This window comes from Physella acuta, unplaced genomic scaffold (genome assembly GCF_028476545.2).
Source record: "Physella acuta isolate Inbredline_101_S28 unplaced genomic scaffold, ASM2847654v3 ptg001237l, whole genome shotgun sequence".
Lineage (NCBI taxonomy): Eukaryota > Metazoa > Mollusca > Gastropoda > Physidae > Physella > Physella acuta.
The window spans coordinates 97381-117319 of record NW_026732753.1 but is presented as its reverse complement, the minus strand read 5'-3'; the positions used below and the strand labels follow the sequence as shown (position 1 = coordinate 117319).

At 49.0% G+C, this 19939-nt stretch overlaps 1 protein-coding gene across 1 annotated transcript; it reads right to left on the bottom strand.

Moving 5' to 3' along the window:
* Positions 1–5856: 5856 nt before the first annotated feature.
* Positions 5857–19162, bottom strand: LOC131957405 (protein c-Fos). Its single transcript, XM_059322199.1, has 4 exons — positions 18940–19162; positions 10402–10553; positions 8136–8243; positions 5857–7670 (listed from the first exon to the last, which is right to left on the bottom strand). The coding sequence occupies exons 2-4, from the start codon at positions 10525–10527 to the stop codon at positions 6525–6527; spliced, it is 1380 nt and encodes a 459-aa protein (XP_059178182.1). The 5' UTR covers positions 10528–10553; positions 18940–19162; the 3' UTR covers positions 5857–6524.
* Positions 19163–19939: the final 777 nt, after the last annotated feature.

Sequence of the window (19939 nt, the reverse complement as noted above, 5' to 3'; positions counted from 1 at the left end):
CTGACCCCACACCTGTAGACCATCTGACCCCACACCTGTAGGCCATCTGACCACACCTGTAGGCCATCTGACCCCACCTGTAGGCCATCTGACCACACCTGTAGGCCATCTGACCCCATATATATAGGCCATCTGACCACACCTGTAGGCCATCTGACCACACCTGTAGGCCATCTGAACCCACACCTGTAGGCCATCTGACCACACCTGTAGGTCATCTGACCCCACACCTGTAGGCCATCTGACCACACCTGTAGGCCATCTGAACCCACACCTTCTGACCATCTGAACCACACCTGTAGGCCATCTGACCACACCGGTAGGCCATCTGACCCCTCACCTGTAGGCCATCTGACCACACCTTTAGGCCATCTGACCCCACACCTGTAGGCCATCTGACCACACCTGTAGGCCATCTAACCCCACACATGTAGGCCATCTGACCCCACACCTACAGGCCATCTGACCCCACACCTGTAGGCCATCTGAACCCACACCTGTAAGCCATCTGACCACACCTGTAGACCATCTGACCCCACACCTGTAGGCCATCTGACCCCACACCTGTAGGCCATCTGACCACACCTGTAGGCCATCTGACCACACACCTGTAGACCATCTGACCACACCTGTAGACCATCTGACCACACACCTGAAGGCCATCTGACCCCACCTTCTGGCCATCTGACCCCACACCTGTAGGCCATCTGACCACACCTGTAGACCATCTGACCCCACACCTGTAGACCATCTGACCACACCTGTAGGCCATCTGACCCCACACCTTCTGGCCATCTGACCCCACACCTGTAGGCCATCTGACCCCACACCTTCTGGCCATCTGACCACACCTGTAGACCATCTGACCCCACACCTGTAGACCATCTGACCACACCTGTAGGCCATCTGACCCCACACCTTCTGGCCATCTGACCCCACACCTGTAGGCCATCTGACCCCACACCTGTAGACCATCTGACCCCACACCTGTAGACCATCTGACCACACCTGTAGGCCATCTGACCCCACACCTTCTGGCCATCTGACCCCACACCTTCTGGCCATCTGACCCCACACCTGTAGGCCATCTGACCCCACACCTTTAGGCCATCTGACCACACCTGTAGACCATCTGACCCCACACCTGTAGACCATCTGACCACACCTGTAGGCCATCTGACCCCACACCTTCTGGCCATCTGACCCCACACCTGTAGGCCATCTGACCCCACACCTGTAGGCCATCTGACCCCACACCTTCTGGCCATCTGAACCCACACCTGTAGACCATCTGACCCCACACCTGTAGACCATCTGACCACACCTGTAGGCCATCTGACCCCACACCTTCTGGCCATCTGAACCCACACCTGTAGGCCATCTGACCCCACACCTTCTGGCCATCTGAACCCACACCTGTAGACCATCTGACCCCACACCTGTAGACCATCTGACCCCACACCTGTAGGCCATCTGACCCCACACCTGTAGACCATCTGAACCCACACCTTCTGGCCATCTGACCCCACACCTGTAGGCCATCTGACCCCACACCTGTAGGCCATCTGACCCCACACCTTCTGGTCATCTGAACCCACACCTTCTGGCCATTTGACCCCACACCTGTAGGCCATCTGAACCCACACCTGTAGACCATCTGACCCCACACCTGTAGACCATCTGACCACACCTGTAGACCATCTGACCACACCTGTAGGCCATCTGACCCCACACCTGTAGACCATCTGACCTCACACCTGTAGACCATCTGACCCCACACCTTTAGGCCATCTGACCACACCTGTAGACCATCTGACCACACCTTTAGGCCATCTGACCCCACACCTGTAGGCCATCTGACCCCACACCTGTAGACCATCTGACCCCACACCTGTAAGCCATCTGACCACACCTGTAGACCATCTGACCACACCTGTAGGCCATCTGACCCCACACCTGTAGACCATCTGACCCCACACCTGTAAGCCATCTGACCACACCTGTAGACCATCTGACCCCACACCTGTAGGCCATCTGAACCCACACCTTCTGGCCATCTGAACCCACACCTGTAGGCCATCTGACCCCATATATGTAGGCCATCTGACCACACCTGTAGACCATCTGACCCCATATATGTAGGCCATCTGACCACACCTGTAGACCATCTGACCCCACACCTGTAGGCAATCTGACCACACACCTGTAGGCCATCTGACCACACCTGTAGACCATTTGACCCCACAACTGTAAGCCATCTGACCACACCTGTAGACCATTTGACCCCACACCTGTAGGCCATCTGACCCCACACCTGTAGGCCATCTGACCACACCTGTTGGCCATCTGACCCCACACCTGTAGGCCATCTGACCACACCTGTAGACCATCTGACCCCACACCTGTAGGCCATCTGACCCCACACCTGTAGGCCATCTGAATCCACACCTTCTGGCCATCTGAACCCACACCCGTAGGCCATCTGACCCCACACCTGTAAGCCATCTGACCACACCTGTAGACCATCTGACCCCACACCTGTAGGCCATCTGACCCCACACCTGTAGGCCATCTGACCACACCTGTAGGCCATCTGACCACACCTGTAGGCCATCTGACCACACCTGTAGACCATCTGACCACACACCTGAAGGCCATCTGACCCCACCTTCTGGCCATCTGACCCCACACCTGTAGGCCATCTGAACCCACACCTGTAGACCATCTGACCCCACACCTGTAGGCCATCTGACCCCACACCTGTAGGCCATCTGACCCCACACCTGAAGGCCATCTGACCCCACCTTCTGGCCATCTGACCCCACACCTTCTGGCCATCTGAACCCACACCTATAGACCATCTGACCCCACACCTGTAGACCATCTGACCACACATGTAGGCCATCTGACCCCACACCTTCTGGCCATCTGAACCCACACCTGTAGGCCATCTGACCCCACACCTTCTGGCCATCTGAACCCACACCTGTAGACCATCTGACCCCACACCTGTAGACCATCTGACCACACCTGTAGGCCATCTGACCCCACACCTGTAGACCATCTGACCACACCTGTAGACCATCTGACCACACACCTGAAGGCCATCTGACCCCACCTTCTGGCCATCTGACCCCACACCTGTAGGCCATCTGAACCCACACCTGTAGACCATATGACCCCACACCTGTAGGCCATCTGACCCCACACCTGTAGGCCATCTGACCCCACACCTGAAGGCCATCTGACCCCACCTTCTGGCCATCTGACCCCACACCTTCTGGCCATCTGAACCCACACCTATAGACCATCTGACCCCACACCTGTAGACCATCTGACCACACCTGTAGGCCATCTGACCCCACACCTTCTGGCCATCTGAACCCACACCTGTAGGCCATCTGACCCCACACCTTCTGGCCATCTGAACCCACACCTGTAGACCATCTGACCCCACACCTGTAGACCATCTGACCCCACACCTGTAGACCATCTGACCCCACACCTGTAGACCATCTGAACCCACACCTGTAGACCATCTGACCCCACACCTGTAGACCATCTGACCCCACACCTGTAGACCATCTGACCCCACACCTGTAGACCATCTGACCCCACACCTGTAGACCATCTGACCCCACACCTGTAGACCATCTGACCCCACACCTGTAGACCATCTGACCCCACACTTGTAGACCATCTGACCCCACACCTTTAGGCCATCTGACCACACCTGTAGACCATCTGACCACACCTGTAGGCCATCTGACCACACCTTCTGGCCATCTGAACCCACACCTGTAGGCCATCTGAACCCACACCTGTAGACCATCTGACCCCACACCTGTAGGCCATCTGACCCCACACCTTCTGGCCATCTGAACCCACACCTTCTGGCCATCTGACCCCACACCTGTAGGCCATCTGACCCCACACCTGTAGGCCATCTGACCCCACACCTTCTGGTCATCTGAACCCACACCTTCTGGCCATTTGACCCCACACCTGTAGGCCATCTGAACCCACACCTGTAGACCATCTGACCCCACACCTGTAGACCATCTGACCACACCTGTAGACCATCTGACCACACCTGTAGGCCATCTGACCCCACACCTGTAGACCATCTGACCTCACACCTGTAGACCATCTGACCCCAAACCTTTAGGCCATCTGACCACACCTGTAGACCATCTGACCACACCTGTAGGCCATCTGACCACACCTTCTGGCCATCTGACCCCACACCTGTAGACCATCTGACCCCACACCTGTAGGCCATCTGACCACACCTGTAGACCATCTGACCACACCTGTAGGCCATCTGACCACACCTTCTGGCCATCTGACCCCACACCTGTAGACCATCTGACCCCAAACCTTTAGGCCATCTGACCACACCTGTAGACCATCTGACCACACCTGTAGGCCATCTGACCACACCTTCTGGCCATCTGACCCCACACCTGTAGACCATCTGACCCCAAACCTTTAGGCCATCTGACCACACCTGTAGACCATCTGACCACACCTGTAGGCCATCTGACCACACCTTCTGGCCATCTGACCCCACACCTGTAGACCATCTGACCCCACACCTGTAGACCATCTGACCCCACACCTGTAGTCCATCTGACCCCACACCTTTAGGCCATCTGACCACACCTGTAGACCATCTGACCACACCTGTAGGCCATCTGACCACACCTTCTGGCCATCTGACCCCACACCTGTAGACCATCTGACCCCATACCTGTAGGCCATCTGAACCCACACCTGTAGACCATATGACCCCACACCTGTGGGCCATCTGACCCCACACCTGTAGGTCATCTGACCACACCTGTAGGCCATCTGACCCCACACCTGTAGGCCATCTGACCCCACACCTGTAGGCCATCTGACCCCACACCTGTAGGCCATCTGACCACACACCTGAAGGCCATCTGACCCCACACCTTTAGGCCATCTGACCACACCTGTAGACCATCTGACCACACCTGAAGACCATCTGACCCCACTTGTAGGCCATCTGACCCCACACCTGTAGGCCATCTGACCCCACACCTTCTGGCCATCTGAACCCACACCTTCTGGCCATCTGACCCCACACCTGTAGACCATCTGACCCCACACCTGTAGGCCATCTGACCACACCTGTAGGCCATCTGACCTCACACTTGTAGGCCATCTGACCCACACCTATAGGCCATCTGACCACACCTGTAGACCATCTGACCCCACCTGTAGACCATCTGACCCCACACCTGTAGACCATCTGACCCCACACCTTTAGGCCATCTGACCACACCTGTAGACCATCTGACCACACCTGAAGACCATCTGACCCCACCTGTAGGCCATCTGACCACACCTGTAGACCATCTGACCCCACACCTGCAGGCCATCTGTCCCAATACCTGTAGACATTGACCCCAGCCATCTGACCCTACACCTGCATACCATATGACTTCACGCCCAATAGCCATACAGCTTGTAGCCCCACATACACGTACTGCGCATGACAGGTTGCCCCCCTCTGGTACAACCAACTTCGTCACAGTTCATTGGGTGTCGTCAGGCGAGACGTCATGACGTCACGGTTCATTGGGTCTCGTCAGGCGAGACGTCACAGTCACGTGAACAACGACCGGAAATAACTTCCGTCAGTTTCAACAAACATAGATCGAACAATTTGAAACAAATCTTTTTAATCTGAACCTTATAGTTGTCGCTCCATAATTACCGACCCCATGCATCGTAGACTGGACGTACAGAACAGGTGCAATATAAATGTAACAGGCTGTACTAAGTTCATTTAATTTTTTTATTTCAAATAGAATAGAAATTTAAAAATGATTTTTCAATACAATATAGAATAGAAAATTTGATATAAATGAAAATAAAATTTTACGGAATGATAATCCCTAAATGAAAATGTCTGTAGTGAAATGTCATTGTCGTAGACAAATGTCACTACAAAGATAAATGTCATAATAAGAGTCAAAGTTCACTGCCAAAGTCCATTTTCAGCGCAATATTCAAATGTCAACCCCATTGTCAAATGTCACTACCCTGATGTCACTGCCGTGGCCAAATGCCAAATGCCACAACCGTGGTCAAATGTCACTACCCCTCTCACTATACGCCATCTGAGAGCTGTCCAAGATTGCATAATGCTGGTGAATGCGTGTACGAATTGTACACATAATGTACAGTTGTACAAAGTACACACAATGAACACAAAGTACACATGTAAAACAGTTGCACCGCATACAGACACAACATACAGAGAGACAGACACAACATACAGAGAGACAGACACAACATACAGAGAGACAGACACAACATACACGGAACATTCAAGCAATACTGAAATGTAATGGCGATGTTTGATGACATGAATGATTTAAAATGTGACACCCCAGCCGTGACACCCCAGCCGTGACACCCCAGCCGTGACACCCCAGCCGTGACACCCCAGCCGTGACACCCCAGCCGTGACACCCCAGCCAGTGAGACGTCTAGTAGCTGCTGTAGTCGTTGTTGAACTCGGCGCTGCCGCTGAGGTCGAAGTCCCCGCCCGACATGTGGTTGAAGAAGCTGCCGACGTCCTCCATCGTGACCGTGACGTCACTGATGTAGTGTAGGACGTCCTCCTCACCCCCCAGCCCCTCCCCCGCGGGGTCGGTGTCAGCCACGTAAGGCACATTGTTGTTGACGTCATAGACTGGAGCCCCGCCCACAAAGACGTCATCCATGTCCAGGTCTGGCACCTCCACGGAGCGGAACTCCTGCTGGAGACTCGTGGCGTCGTCATGGTAACTGCCGTCTGACGAGGTGCTCGCGTTGCGGAAGTCACGTGACAGATCACGTGATGTCGCTGTGGGTGGATCCAGAAGGAAGTTTGAGTCAGGTGTGTAAGATTCTGGGGTCAAGGTCAGGAGGGTGTGTGAGTTCAGGAGCTGGCACAGCTTTGGGTAGCTGGGCTTGTCTGCTGACAGCTGTAAGTAGCTGGGCTTGTCTGGTGAGAGCTGGCACAGCTGTGGGTAGCTGGGCTTGCCCGTGTCAGTCAATAGAACGGCCGATGGGCCCTGAACATCTGGGCAGATCTGCGTGACGCTGCTGGCAAACACTGGACGTTTGCCACCCGAAGACCTGTGGTCGGCACAAGATGGCGGGTAGTCTTTTGGGGGGAACAGTTCGTTGGGCTCTACCTGAGGCGGGGCGGGTGTTGGATGCTGGATGATGGATTTCTTAGGCTGGATGTTGGATGTCTGTTGATGGGCGCTGGATGTCTGTTGCTGGATGTTGGATGCCAGGTGCTGGATGGATTGAACTAAGGCTGCTGGGTAACCAGAGGATGACTCGGTATCTGGTGGAGCGTGGATGGTCTGTGGATTGTGGTCGTGGATGGTCTGTGGATTGTGGTCGTGGATGGTCTGTGGATTGTGGTCGTGGATGGTCTGTGGATTGTGGTCGTGGATGAATGACATTTGTTTCAGTGACGTCAGCTGGTGACTTTGCGGGACGTTGGCGGCCATTTTGTTCTGACAGGTGCAGGTGTTTAGCAGGGCCTGCAGGACCTTCTGCAGGCCGTCACGTTCCTGCCGCAGGGTGGCCACTTCCTGTCGCAGCTCCACGTTGTGCTGGAAGATGTTCTCAAAGTTCTAGGGAAGACAACAAAAGCAGAACATGGAACTTTCGAGGGACAAAAGTAGAACATGGAACATTCGACGGACAAAAGTAGAACATGGAACATTCGATGGACAAAAGTAGATCATGGAACATTTGGATGAATTAGTATACGCCAGCTATGTAGGACAGCCATGACATGACGTATGTAGGACAGTCATGACATGACGTATGTAAGACATAACGTATGTAGGACATGACGTATGTAGGACATGACGTATTTAAGGACATGACGCATGTAGGACATTACGCATGTAAGACATGACGCATGTAGGACATGACGTATGTAGGACATGACGTATGTAGGACATGACGTATGTAGGACATGACGCATGTAGGACATGACGTATGTAGGATATGACGTATGTAGGACATGACGTATATAGGACATGACGTACGTAAGACATGACGTACGTAGGACAGCAATATACAAGCCTGACCTGAATGACACTGAACTGGTTCATTCTTTTCTTTGTCCGACATCGCTGAGCCGCCCGTCTGTTCTGTTCTCTCCGTCTCTCTCTCTTCTCTCTCTCCTCAGGGCTCATCTGTCACGGGCAAATATGACACATCAGTCGCAGGGCAAATATGACACATCAGTCGCAGGGCAAATATGACACATCAGTCGCAGGGCAAATATGACACATCAGTCGCAGGGCAAATATGACACATCAGCCGCAGGGCAAATATGACACATCAGTCGCAGGGCAAATATGACACATCAGTCGCAGGGCAAATATGACACATCAGACACAGGGCAAATATGACACATCAGACACAGGGCAAATATGACACATCAGTCGCAGGACAAATATGACACATCAGTCACAGGGCAAATATGACACATCAGTCGCAGGGCAAATATGACACATCAGTCGCAGGGCAAATATGACACATCAGTCGCAGGGCAAATATGACACATCAGACACAGGGCAAATATGACACATCAGTCGCAGGGCAAATATGACATATCAGTCATCAGTCACTTCCACAATTAACTAAATGACAACTTCAAACACACAACTGACTAACCGACCACTTCCACCCATCACTAACTGACTAACTGACCACTTCCATCCACCACTGACTAACTGACCACTTCCATCCATCACTGACTAAGTGACCACTTCCACCCATCACTGACTAACTGACCACTTCCACCCACCACTGACTAACTGACCACTTCCACCCACCACTGACTGACTAACTGACCACTTCCATCCACCACTGACTAACTGACCACTTCCACCCACCACTGACTAACTGACCACTTCCACCCACCACTGACTAACTGACCACTTCCATCCACCACTGACTAACTGACCACTTCCACCCACCACTGACTAACTGACCACTTCCACCTTTCACTGACTAACTGACCACTTCCACCACCACTGACTAACTGACCACTTCCACCCACCACTGACTAACTGACTAACTGACCACTTCCATCCATCACTGACTAACTGACTAACTGACCACTTCCACCCACCACTGACTAACTGACTAACTGACCACTTCCACCCACCACTGACTAACTGACTAACTGACCACTTCCACCCATCACTGACTAACTGACTAACTGACCACTTCCATCCACCACTGACTAACTGACCACTTCCATCCATCACTGACTAACTGACCACTTCCACCCACCACTGACTAACTGACCACTTCCACCCACCACTGACTAACTGACTAACTGACCACTTCCATCCACCACTGACTAACTGACCACTTCCATCCATCACTGACTAACTGACCACTTCCACCCACCACTGACTAACTGACTAACTGACCACTTCCATCCACCACTGACTAACTGACCACTTCCATCCACCACTGACTAACTGACCACTTCCATCCATCACTGACTAACTGACCACTTCCATCCATCACTGACTAACTGACCACTTCCACCCACCACTGACTAACTGACCACTTCCATCCATCACTGACTAACTGACCACTTCCACCCACCACTGACTAACTGACCACTTCCACCCACCACTGACTAACTGACCACTTCCATCCATCACTGACTAACTGACCACTTCCATCCATCACTGACTAACTGACCACTTCCACCCACCACTGACTAACTGACTAACTGACCACTTCCATCCACCACTGACTAACTGACCACTTCCATCCATCACTGACTAACTGACCACTTCCATCCATCACTGACTAACTGACCACTTCCACCCACCACTGACTAACTGACTAACTGACCACTTCCATCCACCACTGACTAACTGACCACTTCCATCCACCACTGACTAACTGACCACTTCCATCCATCACTGACTAACTGACCACTTCCATCCATCACTGACTAACTGACCACTTCCACCCACCACTGACTAACTGACCACTTCCACCCACCACTGACTAACTGACTAACTGACCACTTCCATCCATCACTGACTAACTGACCACTTCCACCCACCACTGACTAACTGACCACTTCCACCCACCACTGACTAACTGACCACTTCCACCCACCACTGACTAACTGACTAACTGACCACTTCCATCCATCACTGACTAACTGACCACTTCCACCCACCACTGACTAACTGACCACTTCCACCCACCACTGACTAACTGACCACTTCCACCCACCACTGACTAACTGACCACTTCCATCCATCACTGACTAATTGACCACTTCCACCCACCACTGAAGTTAAACAGTCTTACCTCCACCGGTTCTTGCCGGTTAAATTCCGGCTTAATATCAGCCAACCCCTGCGCTCGTCTCTTGGCCATTATAGAACAGCGCAGACCGGACTTGAGGTCAACTCGACTTCCGGGGCTTGCGCTCATTGGTCAGTTTTGTTTCCCCGACTTTTCTGGAATCAAAAGTAAACATTGATCGATTTGATTGTATTCGATTACAAACATGAGAACCTGTTGACGTTCTGGCACAAAGTCCTTGTCATGGGAGTCATGGGATGAGCTAGGCGTCATGGGATGAGCTAGGCGTCATGGGATGAGTTAGGCGTCATGGGATGGGCTAGGCGTCATGGGAGGAACTAGGCGTCATGGGATGAGCTAGGCGTCATGGGATGAGCTAGGCGTCATGGTAGGAACTTGGCGTCATGGGATGAGCTAGACGTAGTGGGAGGAGCTAGGCGTCATGGGATGAGCTAGACGTAGTGGGAGGAGCTAGGCGTCATGGGAGTCATAAGAGGAACTGGACAGTCACTCGAAAAAGTATTCCCTCCTCAACTTCCTCTTCTACTGAGTACACCTCGCCTCCCAGCCCTCCCCCTCCACCCCTTTCTCCCCAAGTATTTGAAAGCCCAAACTGAAACGGTTTTGCTGTGTTCGATTGTTTTTTACAAGCTTTTATTTAACTCACTTCCTCGTCAGTCTGTCGTCAGTCTCCAACTGACCGATACGGTTCGTAGTTGGTACGTGGGTCAAGACATGAAGACAATGCATCATGACATTCAATTTGACTTAATTTGTTGCCTAATTAATTTTTTTATGAATTAATTAAAATTTTGACCAAATTATCCAACTACTCCGCTCTATTAGACACGCGTCATCATGTTCATTAGGGCGCAGAGTTTCTTCCAGGCATCTCTTCGAAAATTTTTTACCGCCCCTCGAACGAAATGAAATTTATATAATTTATATAGAAAATATATACTTTTAACAGTGTCCGCCCCCCCGAAGAAAGTTTACCGCCCCCCCGAAGATTTCAAGTGCCCCCCCGGAGAAAAAAGTCTGGAAGAAACACTGTTAGGGCGTCATCACGTTCAATAGGTGCGCAATGGTTTTTAGTCATGTAACTCCATTTTAAATAAAATATATAAAGTACTACAAAAAATGGCATTAAAAAAAACGCTGTAATAACAAAGGAGAAGCTAAAATGGAGAAACAAAAATTATAGACTACTATTTAAATAACTATAAAGAAAAGCGTGGGTCTCTTCCTAAACATTAGTAAAGGTGTCCAATAGATACTAAAAAGGCCCACGCTTTTCTTTATAGTTATTTAAATAGTAGTCTATAATTTATTTTCTCCCTTTTAGTGCATTATTACGCAAAAGCTTGTTATTAAAGCTTTTTTTAAATGAAATTTGGTTTTTAACCATTGCATTTTAAATCTCTCTTAAAATTAACTACTGAATAAACTTAATAAACTCAATTATAATTGAGGAAATAAACAAATTCAAAATGGTTTAGTGCCTTCGCTTTGAAAGTTATCTTGATCTTTTGTCCAAGAGATAAACAACAGTAATAATAAATGTGAATGGCCAATTACTATTGGCAGGAGCGATATTTTTTTGGTCAACGCTACACAATCAGTAGCTGGTCAACGCTACACACAATCATTAGCTGGTCAACGCTACACACAATCAGTAGCTGGTCAACGCTACACACAATCAGTAGCTGGTCAACGCTACACACAATCAGTAGCTGGTCAACGCTACACACAATCAGTAGCTGGTCAACGCTACACAATCAGTAGCTGGTCAACGCTACACAACTCAATCAGTAGCTGGTCAACGCTACACAACTCAATCAGTAGCTGGTCAACGCTACACAATCAGTAGCTGGTCAATGCTACACAACTCAATCAGTAGCTGGTCAACTCTACACAACTCAATCAGTAGCTGGTCAACGCTACACACAATCAGTAGCTGGTCAACGCTACACACTATCAGTAGTTGGTCAACTCTATACACAATCAGTAGCTGGTCAACGCTACACACTATCAGTAGTTGGTCAACGCTATACACAATCATTAGCTGGTCAACGCTACACACAATCATTAGCTGGTCAACGCTACACACAATCATTAGCTGGTCAACGCTACACACAATCAGTAGCTGGTCAACGCTACACACAATCAGTAGCTGGTCAACGCTACACACAATCAGTAGCTGGTCAACGCTACACACAATCAGTAGCTGGTCAATGCTACACAACTCAATCAGTAGCTGGTCAACGCTACACACAATTAGTAGCTGGTCAACGCTACACACTATCAGTAGTTGGTCAACGCTACACACAATCAGTAGCTGGTCAACGCTACACACAATCAGATGGTCAACGCTACACAATCAGTAGGTGGTCAACGCTACACACAATCATTAGCTGGTCAACGCTACACAATCAGTAGCTGGTCAATGCTACACAACTCAATCAGTAGCGGGTGAACGCTACACACAATCAGTAGCTGGTCAACGCGACACAATCAGTAGCTGGTCAACGCTACACAACTCAATCAGTAGCTGGTCAACGCTACACACAATTAGTAGTTGGTCAACGCTATACACAATCAGTAGCTGGTCAACGCTACACACTATCAGTAGTTGGTCAACGCTATACACAATCATTAGCTGGTCAACGCTACACACAATCATTAGCTGGTCAACGCTACACACAATCATTAGCTGGTCAACGCTACACACAATCAGTAGCTGGTCAACGCTACACACAATCAGTAGCTGGTCAACGCTACACACAATCAGTAGCTGGTCAACGCTACACACAATCAGTAGCTGGTCAATGCTACACAACTCAATCAGTAGCTGGTCAACGCTACACACAATTAGTAGCTGGTCAACGCTACACACTATCAGTAGTTGGTCAACGCTACACACAATCAGTAGCTGGTCAACGCTACACACAATCAGATGGTCAACGCTACACAATCAGTAGGTGGTCAACGCTACACACAATCATTAGCTGGTCAACGCTACACAATCAGTAGCTGGTCAATGCTACACAACTCAATCAGTAGCGGGTGAACGCTACACACAATCAGTAGCTGGTCAACGCGACACAATCAGTAGCTGGTCAACGCTACACAACTCAATCAGTAGCTGGTCAACGCTACACACAATTAGTAGCTGGTCAACGCTACACACAATCATTAGCTGGTCAACGCTACACACAATCAGATGGTCAACGCTACACACAATCAGTAGCTGGTCAACGCTACACACAATCAGTAGCTGGTCAACGCTACACACTATCAGTAGCTGGTCAACGCTACACACAATCAGTAGTTGGTCAACGCTACACACAATCAGTAGGTGGTCAACGCTACACACAATCAGTAGCTGGTCAACGCTACACACAATCAGTAGCTGGTCAACGCTACACACAATCAGTAGCTGGTCAACGCCAGGGGCGTAGCGAGGGGGGGGGGGGCGGGGGTGCGGACCGCACCGGGTGACACCATTTAGGGGGGTGACACCAAGGCATAAAAAAGCAAAATATATAGAGAAAAACTCGAGGGGGGGGGGGTGCAAATCGAAAACTTGAGGGGGGGGGGGGGTGCAAATCGAAAATTTGAAAGTTTGTCCCTGGGAAGGGTCTCTATGCCTCTGGGGGGGGGGGGGGTGACACCATTAAGTGCCGCACCGGGTGACACCCGACCTCGCTACGCCACTGGTCAACGCTACACAATCAGTAGCTGGTCAATGCTACACAACTCAATCAGTAGCGGGTCAACGCTACACACAATCAGTAGCTGGTCAACGCTACACAATCAGTAGCTGGTCAATGCTACACAACTCAATCAGTAGCTGGTCAACGCTACACAACTCAATCAGTAGCTGGTCAACGCTAAACACAATCATTAGCTGGTCAACGCTATACACAATCATTAGCTGGTCAACGCTACACACAATCATTAGCTGGTAAACGCTACACAACTCAATCAGTAGCTGGTCAACGCTACACACAATGAGTAGCTGGTCAACGCTACACACAATCAGTAGCTGGTCAACGCTACACAATCAGTAGCTGGTCAATGCTACACAACTCAATCAGTAGCGGGTCAACGCTACACACAATCAGTAGCTGGTCAACGCTACACAATCAGTAGCTGGTCAACGCTACACAACTCAATCAGTAGCTGGTCAACGCTACACACTATCAGTAGTTGGTCAACGCTACACACAATCAGTAGCTGGTCAACGCTACACACAATCAGTAGCTGGTCAACGCTACACAACTCAATCAGTAGCTGGTCAACGCTACACACAATCAGTAGCTGGTCAACGCTACACAACTCAATCAGTAGCTGGTCAACGCTACACACAATCAGTAGCTGGTCAACGCTACACAACTCAATCAGTAGCTGGTCAACGCTACACACAATTAGTAGCTGGTCAACGCTACACACAATCATTAGCTGGTCAACGCTACACACTATCAGTAGTTGGTCAACGCTACACAATCAGCAGCTGGTCAACGCTACACACTATCAGTAGTTGGTCAACGCTACACACAATCAGTAGGTGGTCAACGCTACACACAATCAGTAGCTGGTCAACGCTACACACAATCAGTAGCTGATCAACGCTACACACAATCATTAGCTGGTCAACGCTACACACAATCAGTAGCTGGTCAACGCTACACACAATCATTAGCTGGTCAACGCTACACACAATCAGTAGCTGATCAACGCTACACACAATCATTAGCTGATCAACGCTACACACAATCAGTAGCTGGTCAACGCTACACACAATCAGTAGCTGGTCAACGCCAGGGGCGTAGCGAGGGGGGGGGGGGCGGGGGGTGCGGACCGCACCGGGTGACACCATTTAGGGGGGTGACACCAAGGCATAAAAAAGCAAAATATATAGAGAAAAACTCGAGGGGGGGGGGGGTGCAAATCGAAAACTTGAGGGGGGGTGCAAATCGAAAATTTGAAAGTTTGTCCATGGGAAGGGTCTCTATGCCTCTGGGGGGGGGGGGGGGGTGACACCATTAAGTGCCGCACCGGGTGACACCCGACCTCGCTACGCCACTGGTCAACGCTACACAATCAGTAGCTGGTCAATGCTACACAACTCAATCAGTAGCGGGTCAACGCTACACACAATCAGTAGCTGGTCAACGCTACACAATCAGTAGCTGGTCAATGCTACACAACTCAATCAGTAGCTGGACAACGCTACACACAATCATTAGCTGGTCAACGCTACACACAATCATTAGCTGGTCAACGCTACACACAATCATTAGCTGGTCAACGCTACACACAATCATTAGCTGGTAAACGCTACACAACTCAATCAGTAGCTGATCAACGCTACACACAATGAGTAGCTGGTCAACGCTACACACAATCAGTAGCTGGTCAACGCTATACACAATCATTAGCTGGTCAACGCTACACAATCAGTAGCTGGTCAACGCTACACACAATCACTAGCTGGTCAACGCTACACACACCTCTAAAATAATAGTTATATTTAAAAAAAATTAAGCTGTTTGAGAAACATCGATTTCACTTTTTTTTTCTTCTTTTTTTTTCTTTTTTGTATTTAATATAAGCCGTTGAAAAGCCGTTTAGAATTATTTTATCAACTCAAATATTAAAAAATTACCGCTTTAACCTTGAAGTTTATTTAGATTGAACACTATAACATCCCCTATCACCACAACACACTGACTCTACCAATACAAATTTAACAAAAAAGTGTTAGCTAAATTACTATTATATTACCTGTAATTAGCTGTTGAATATTTCTAGCCTTAATAAAACCGGAAGTTATTTTGTAATTATTTCACAAATGTTATAAAAGATTCAATTTTGGTTGAAAGATATAATCTCTGGCAACAAGCATTTGGAACCAACTTTTCAAGCTTATTGTGTTAATTGTGTTATGTTGTGCCATTTATGTGATACTAAAGATAATTGTGTTGGGTATGTTATGTTGTGAGTCTGTTCACTACTGAAGTAATTATCATCGTTTCTCTCTGACGATGAATTTTTAACAACACTAAAACAAACTTTCTGACAATCGAAATGTATCAATGGTGTCGTTAGTCACGTGCAATCAATCACATAAAGTCGAGACATTGAACCGGCTCGTACACCCACGTCTGCGATAGAATCTTCTAGATTCCACAGCACGTGGTAAAACCAGCTGATAAAAAGCGGATGAACGTAACGGATTCAAGAATTGTTCCGGTGATTTGTTTAGAGGCAGTCTAGCCCGTGGCTCTTGTCGTGTCAGTTGTGACTGATGTGTCACTTGTCGCACAACACTATAACGTCGCTGTCACGGCATGGATATAAGCAGTACCAGTATACAACTCAGGGGGAACTCACTCTTGGCGTGTAGCCTCTACAGTTGAATCTCAGTTACCCCCTGGGTACCCCATTGGTCAACCAACACCTTGTAAACCACCATCTCAATTACCCCAAGGTCAACGGATCTTTATGGGATGAGTGTCTTCATAGTATCGATGTCTTAATGGAATCGATATATTGATTGAACGATACCTTTGTGAGGACGACTGTGATTTCTTTATTTACATCAGTTTAGCCTATAATTTAAATATATACCACATACGCGTACATGTATGTGTATAAGCTTTTATCACTGCCGACTAAAGAGTAAATATCTTTATCTTTAGTCTGTTAATATAGTTGGATGTAGCATTGTTTTCTCTATAGTTAGCGCGTTTATGTCATGCTGTCACCCCACCCCTTTTAATAAAGGCTACTTAAGTAAAATTAATCATTAATGGAACTGGTAAAAAAGCATTTTTCTTCATAACATTTTGCAATTTTTTTGCCTTGGTGTCACCCCCTAAATAGTGTCACCCGCTGCGGTCCGCCCCCCGCCCAACCCTCGCTACGCCTCTGCGTAAAAAAACATGCAGCTTTTTCTTACGCTGGCCTTTATGCCTCTACAAGCTGGACAAAAGATCGGCCTTCAGTCCTTTACAACGTAGACAGAAGATCGGCCTATTCACCAAATACAAAAAGTCCAACACACATCATTGCCGCTGACCAACACACGTCATTGCCGCTGACCAATGTCCATCTAACGACGTGTCACGCATTATCGAGCTCTAGCACCAGATAAGTTTAATTTTCCGGCTAATTAGACGACACACGATCTTGACCTGACCAGCGGTCATTTGACCAGCCGTCAGGCCAATGACCTGAATGTGTTAATGCCTGGCCCGGACTGACCCAGAAAAGCCACGGGAGAGAATCGCGCTAATCGCTCAGACAGGGGCACAACTCTACCACTCTACGGCCGACCCAACAAGGGAAACAACTGATCATTTCTTGCTATCAGCAGCTACGCTAGTGACTATAATAAGTTATTTATAGACCGCACAAGGACGGGGAGGGGTATTAGTTGAAGTAGGGTTGGGGAGGGGGGGGGGGGTGTGGGGGAGAGAGCGAGAGAGAAAAGGTGAGTAGCCATGAGAAAAAAAAAATTTCATTTTTTTCCCTTGCTATTGAACTCATAGACTGGTAGATCTAGATCTACGTTGTGTAAACTATGTCGTCATCTATGGGAGTGATTCATGGACACATGGGTGGGGGGGGGGGGGTCCTAATGAATAATCATGTAAAAAAGGTGCACCCCACCACATATAGCTGTATGTTGGCCTAAAGAACTGACCACTGGCCTAAAGACTCGACCACATATAGCTGTATGTTGGTCTAAAGACCCGACCACATATAGCTGTATGTTGACCTAAAGACCCGACCACATATAGCTGTATGTTGGCCTAAAGACCTGACCACATACAGTGTTTCTTCCAGACTTTTTTCTCCGGGGGGGCACTTGAAATCTTCGGGGGGGCGGTAAACTTTCTTCGGGGGGGCTGACACTGTTAAAAGTATATATTTTCTATATAAATTATATAAATTTCATTTCGTTCGGGGGGGCGGTAAAAATTTTTCGGGGGGGCTTCGCCCCCCCGAAGAGATGCCTGGAAGAAACTCTGACCACATATAGCTGTATGTTGACCTAAAGACCCGACCACATATAGCTGTATGTTGGCCTAAAGACCTGACCACATATAGCTGTATGTTGGCCTAAAGACCTGAACACATATAGCTGTATGTTGACCTAAAGACTCGACCGCATATAGCTGTATGTTGGTCTAAAGACTCGACCACATATAGCTGTATGTTGGCCTAAAGAACTGACCACTGGCCTAAAGACCCGACCACATATAGCTGTATGTTGACCTAAAGACCCGACCATATATAGCTGTATGTTGACCTAAAGACTCGACTGCATATAGCTGTATGTTGACCTAAAGACCCAACAACATAAAACTGTATGTTGGTCTAAATACTCGACCACATATAGCTGTATGTTGGCCTAAAGAACAACACCAAGATCACAGTGTTATGAAATGTCAAACAGACCTTACTGTAACTATAGCAACTAGACCTTGCGCTACGTCTAACGCATGATACGACGAGTAATGTTCTTACCGTTGTCTGATGCTATCCAATGATATCGAAGAAAGCGGTTGGACGATAAAACTCTTGACCATAATACACATAAACCAACACAAGCTGGAGTCACTTCCTATTTGATACCCAGAATCCACTTGGCAAAAAAAAATGTCCACAGAAATAAGACAGTTATAACTTTGATGCTGTGCCCAACGTATCAGTCCCACGGTGTGGTAACTTATCCCACAGCTGATGTGAATCGCTCGGATTAAAAGGCAGCTTTGGTCGGCTCAGGTGCAGCGCGCGCTGTGTGCCCCATCAATCACTGCACAGGGCGGAGCCTAGCTGCAGAGCCTTCAGCCAATCCGATGGTGGGGAGGCTACCCAGACCTGACTGCGAGCATCGCGCGACAAGTCCCGCAACTCCAGCCAACAAGGGAAGATCACTCCTGCTCAAGTGTGCAACTCAACGGGGCGATAACTCGATCCACTGGAGCCCCGTAACAAAGTTTTATCTGGCGTCTTTCACTAGAAATATGGGGGAAGGGGAGGGTGGGGGTCAAGTGGGAAAACAGGGCGGGGTAAAGTCTGGTGTACCAGACCCAATTCAAACTAATGATTAACTGTGGTTGTTTAACTCTAACACACAAACAACCAAACAGTCATGAAGGTGAGACAGTCATGGAGGTGAGACGGTCATAGCGGTGAGACGGTCATGATTATAAGGTGAGACAGTCATGGAGATGAGACAGTCATAGAGGTGAGACAGTCATAGAGGTGAGACAGTCATGGAGGTGAGACAGTCATGGCGGTGAGACAGTCATAGAGGTGAGACGGTCATAGAGGTGAGACAGTCATAGAGGTGAGACAGTCATAGAGGTGAGACAGTCATAGAGGTGAGACAGTCGTAGAGGTGAGACAGTCATAGAGGCGAGACAGTCATAGAGGTGAGACAGTCGTAGACGTGAGATAGTCATGGAGGTGAGACAGTCATGGCGGTGAGACGGTCAGGATTATAAGGTGAGACAGTCATGGA

Bases quoted from the DNA above. Each gene is read 5' to 3' on its own strand.
- LOC131957405 (XM_059322199.1), bottom strand. From the start codon at position 10,527: ATGAGCGCAAGCCCCGGAAGTCGAGTTGACCTCAAGTCCGGTCTGCGC. The intron at 8,244-10,401 runs GTAAGACTGTTT...TGCCCGTGACAG, and splicing joins ACCGGCAAGAACCGGTGGAG to ATGAGCCCTGAGGAGAGAGA. The intron at 7,671-8,135 runs GTCAGGCTTGTA...TGTCTTCCCTAG, and splicing joins ACCAGTTCAGTGTCATTCAG to AACTTTGAGAACATCTTCCA.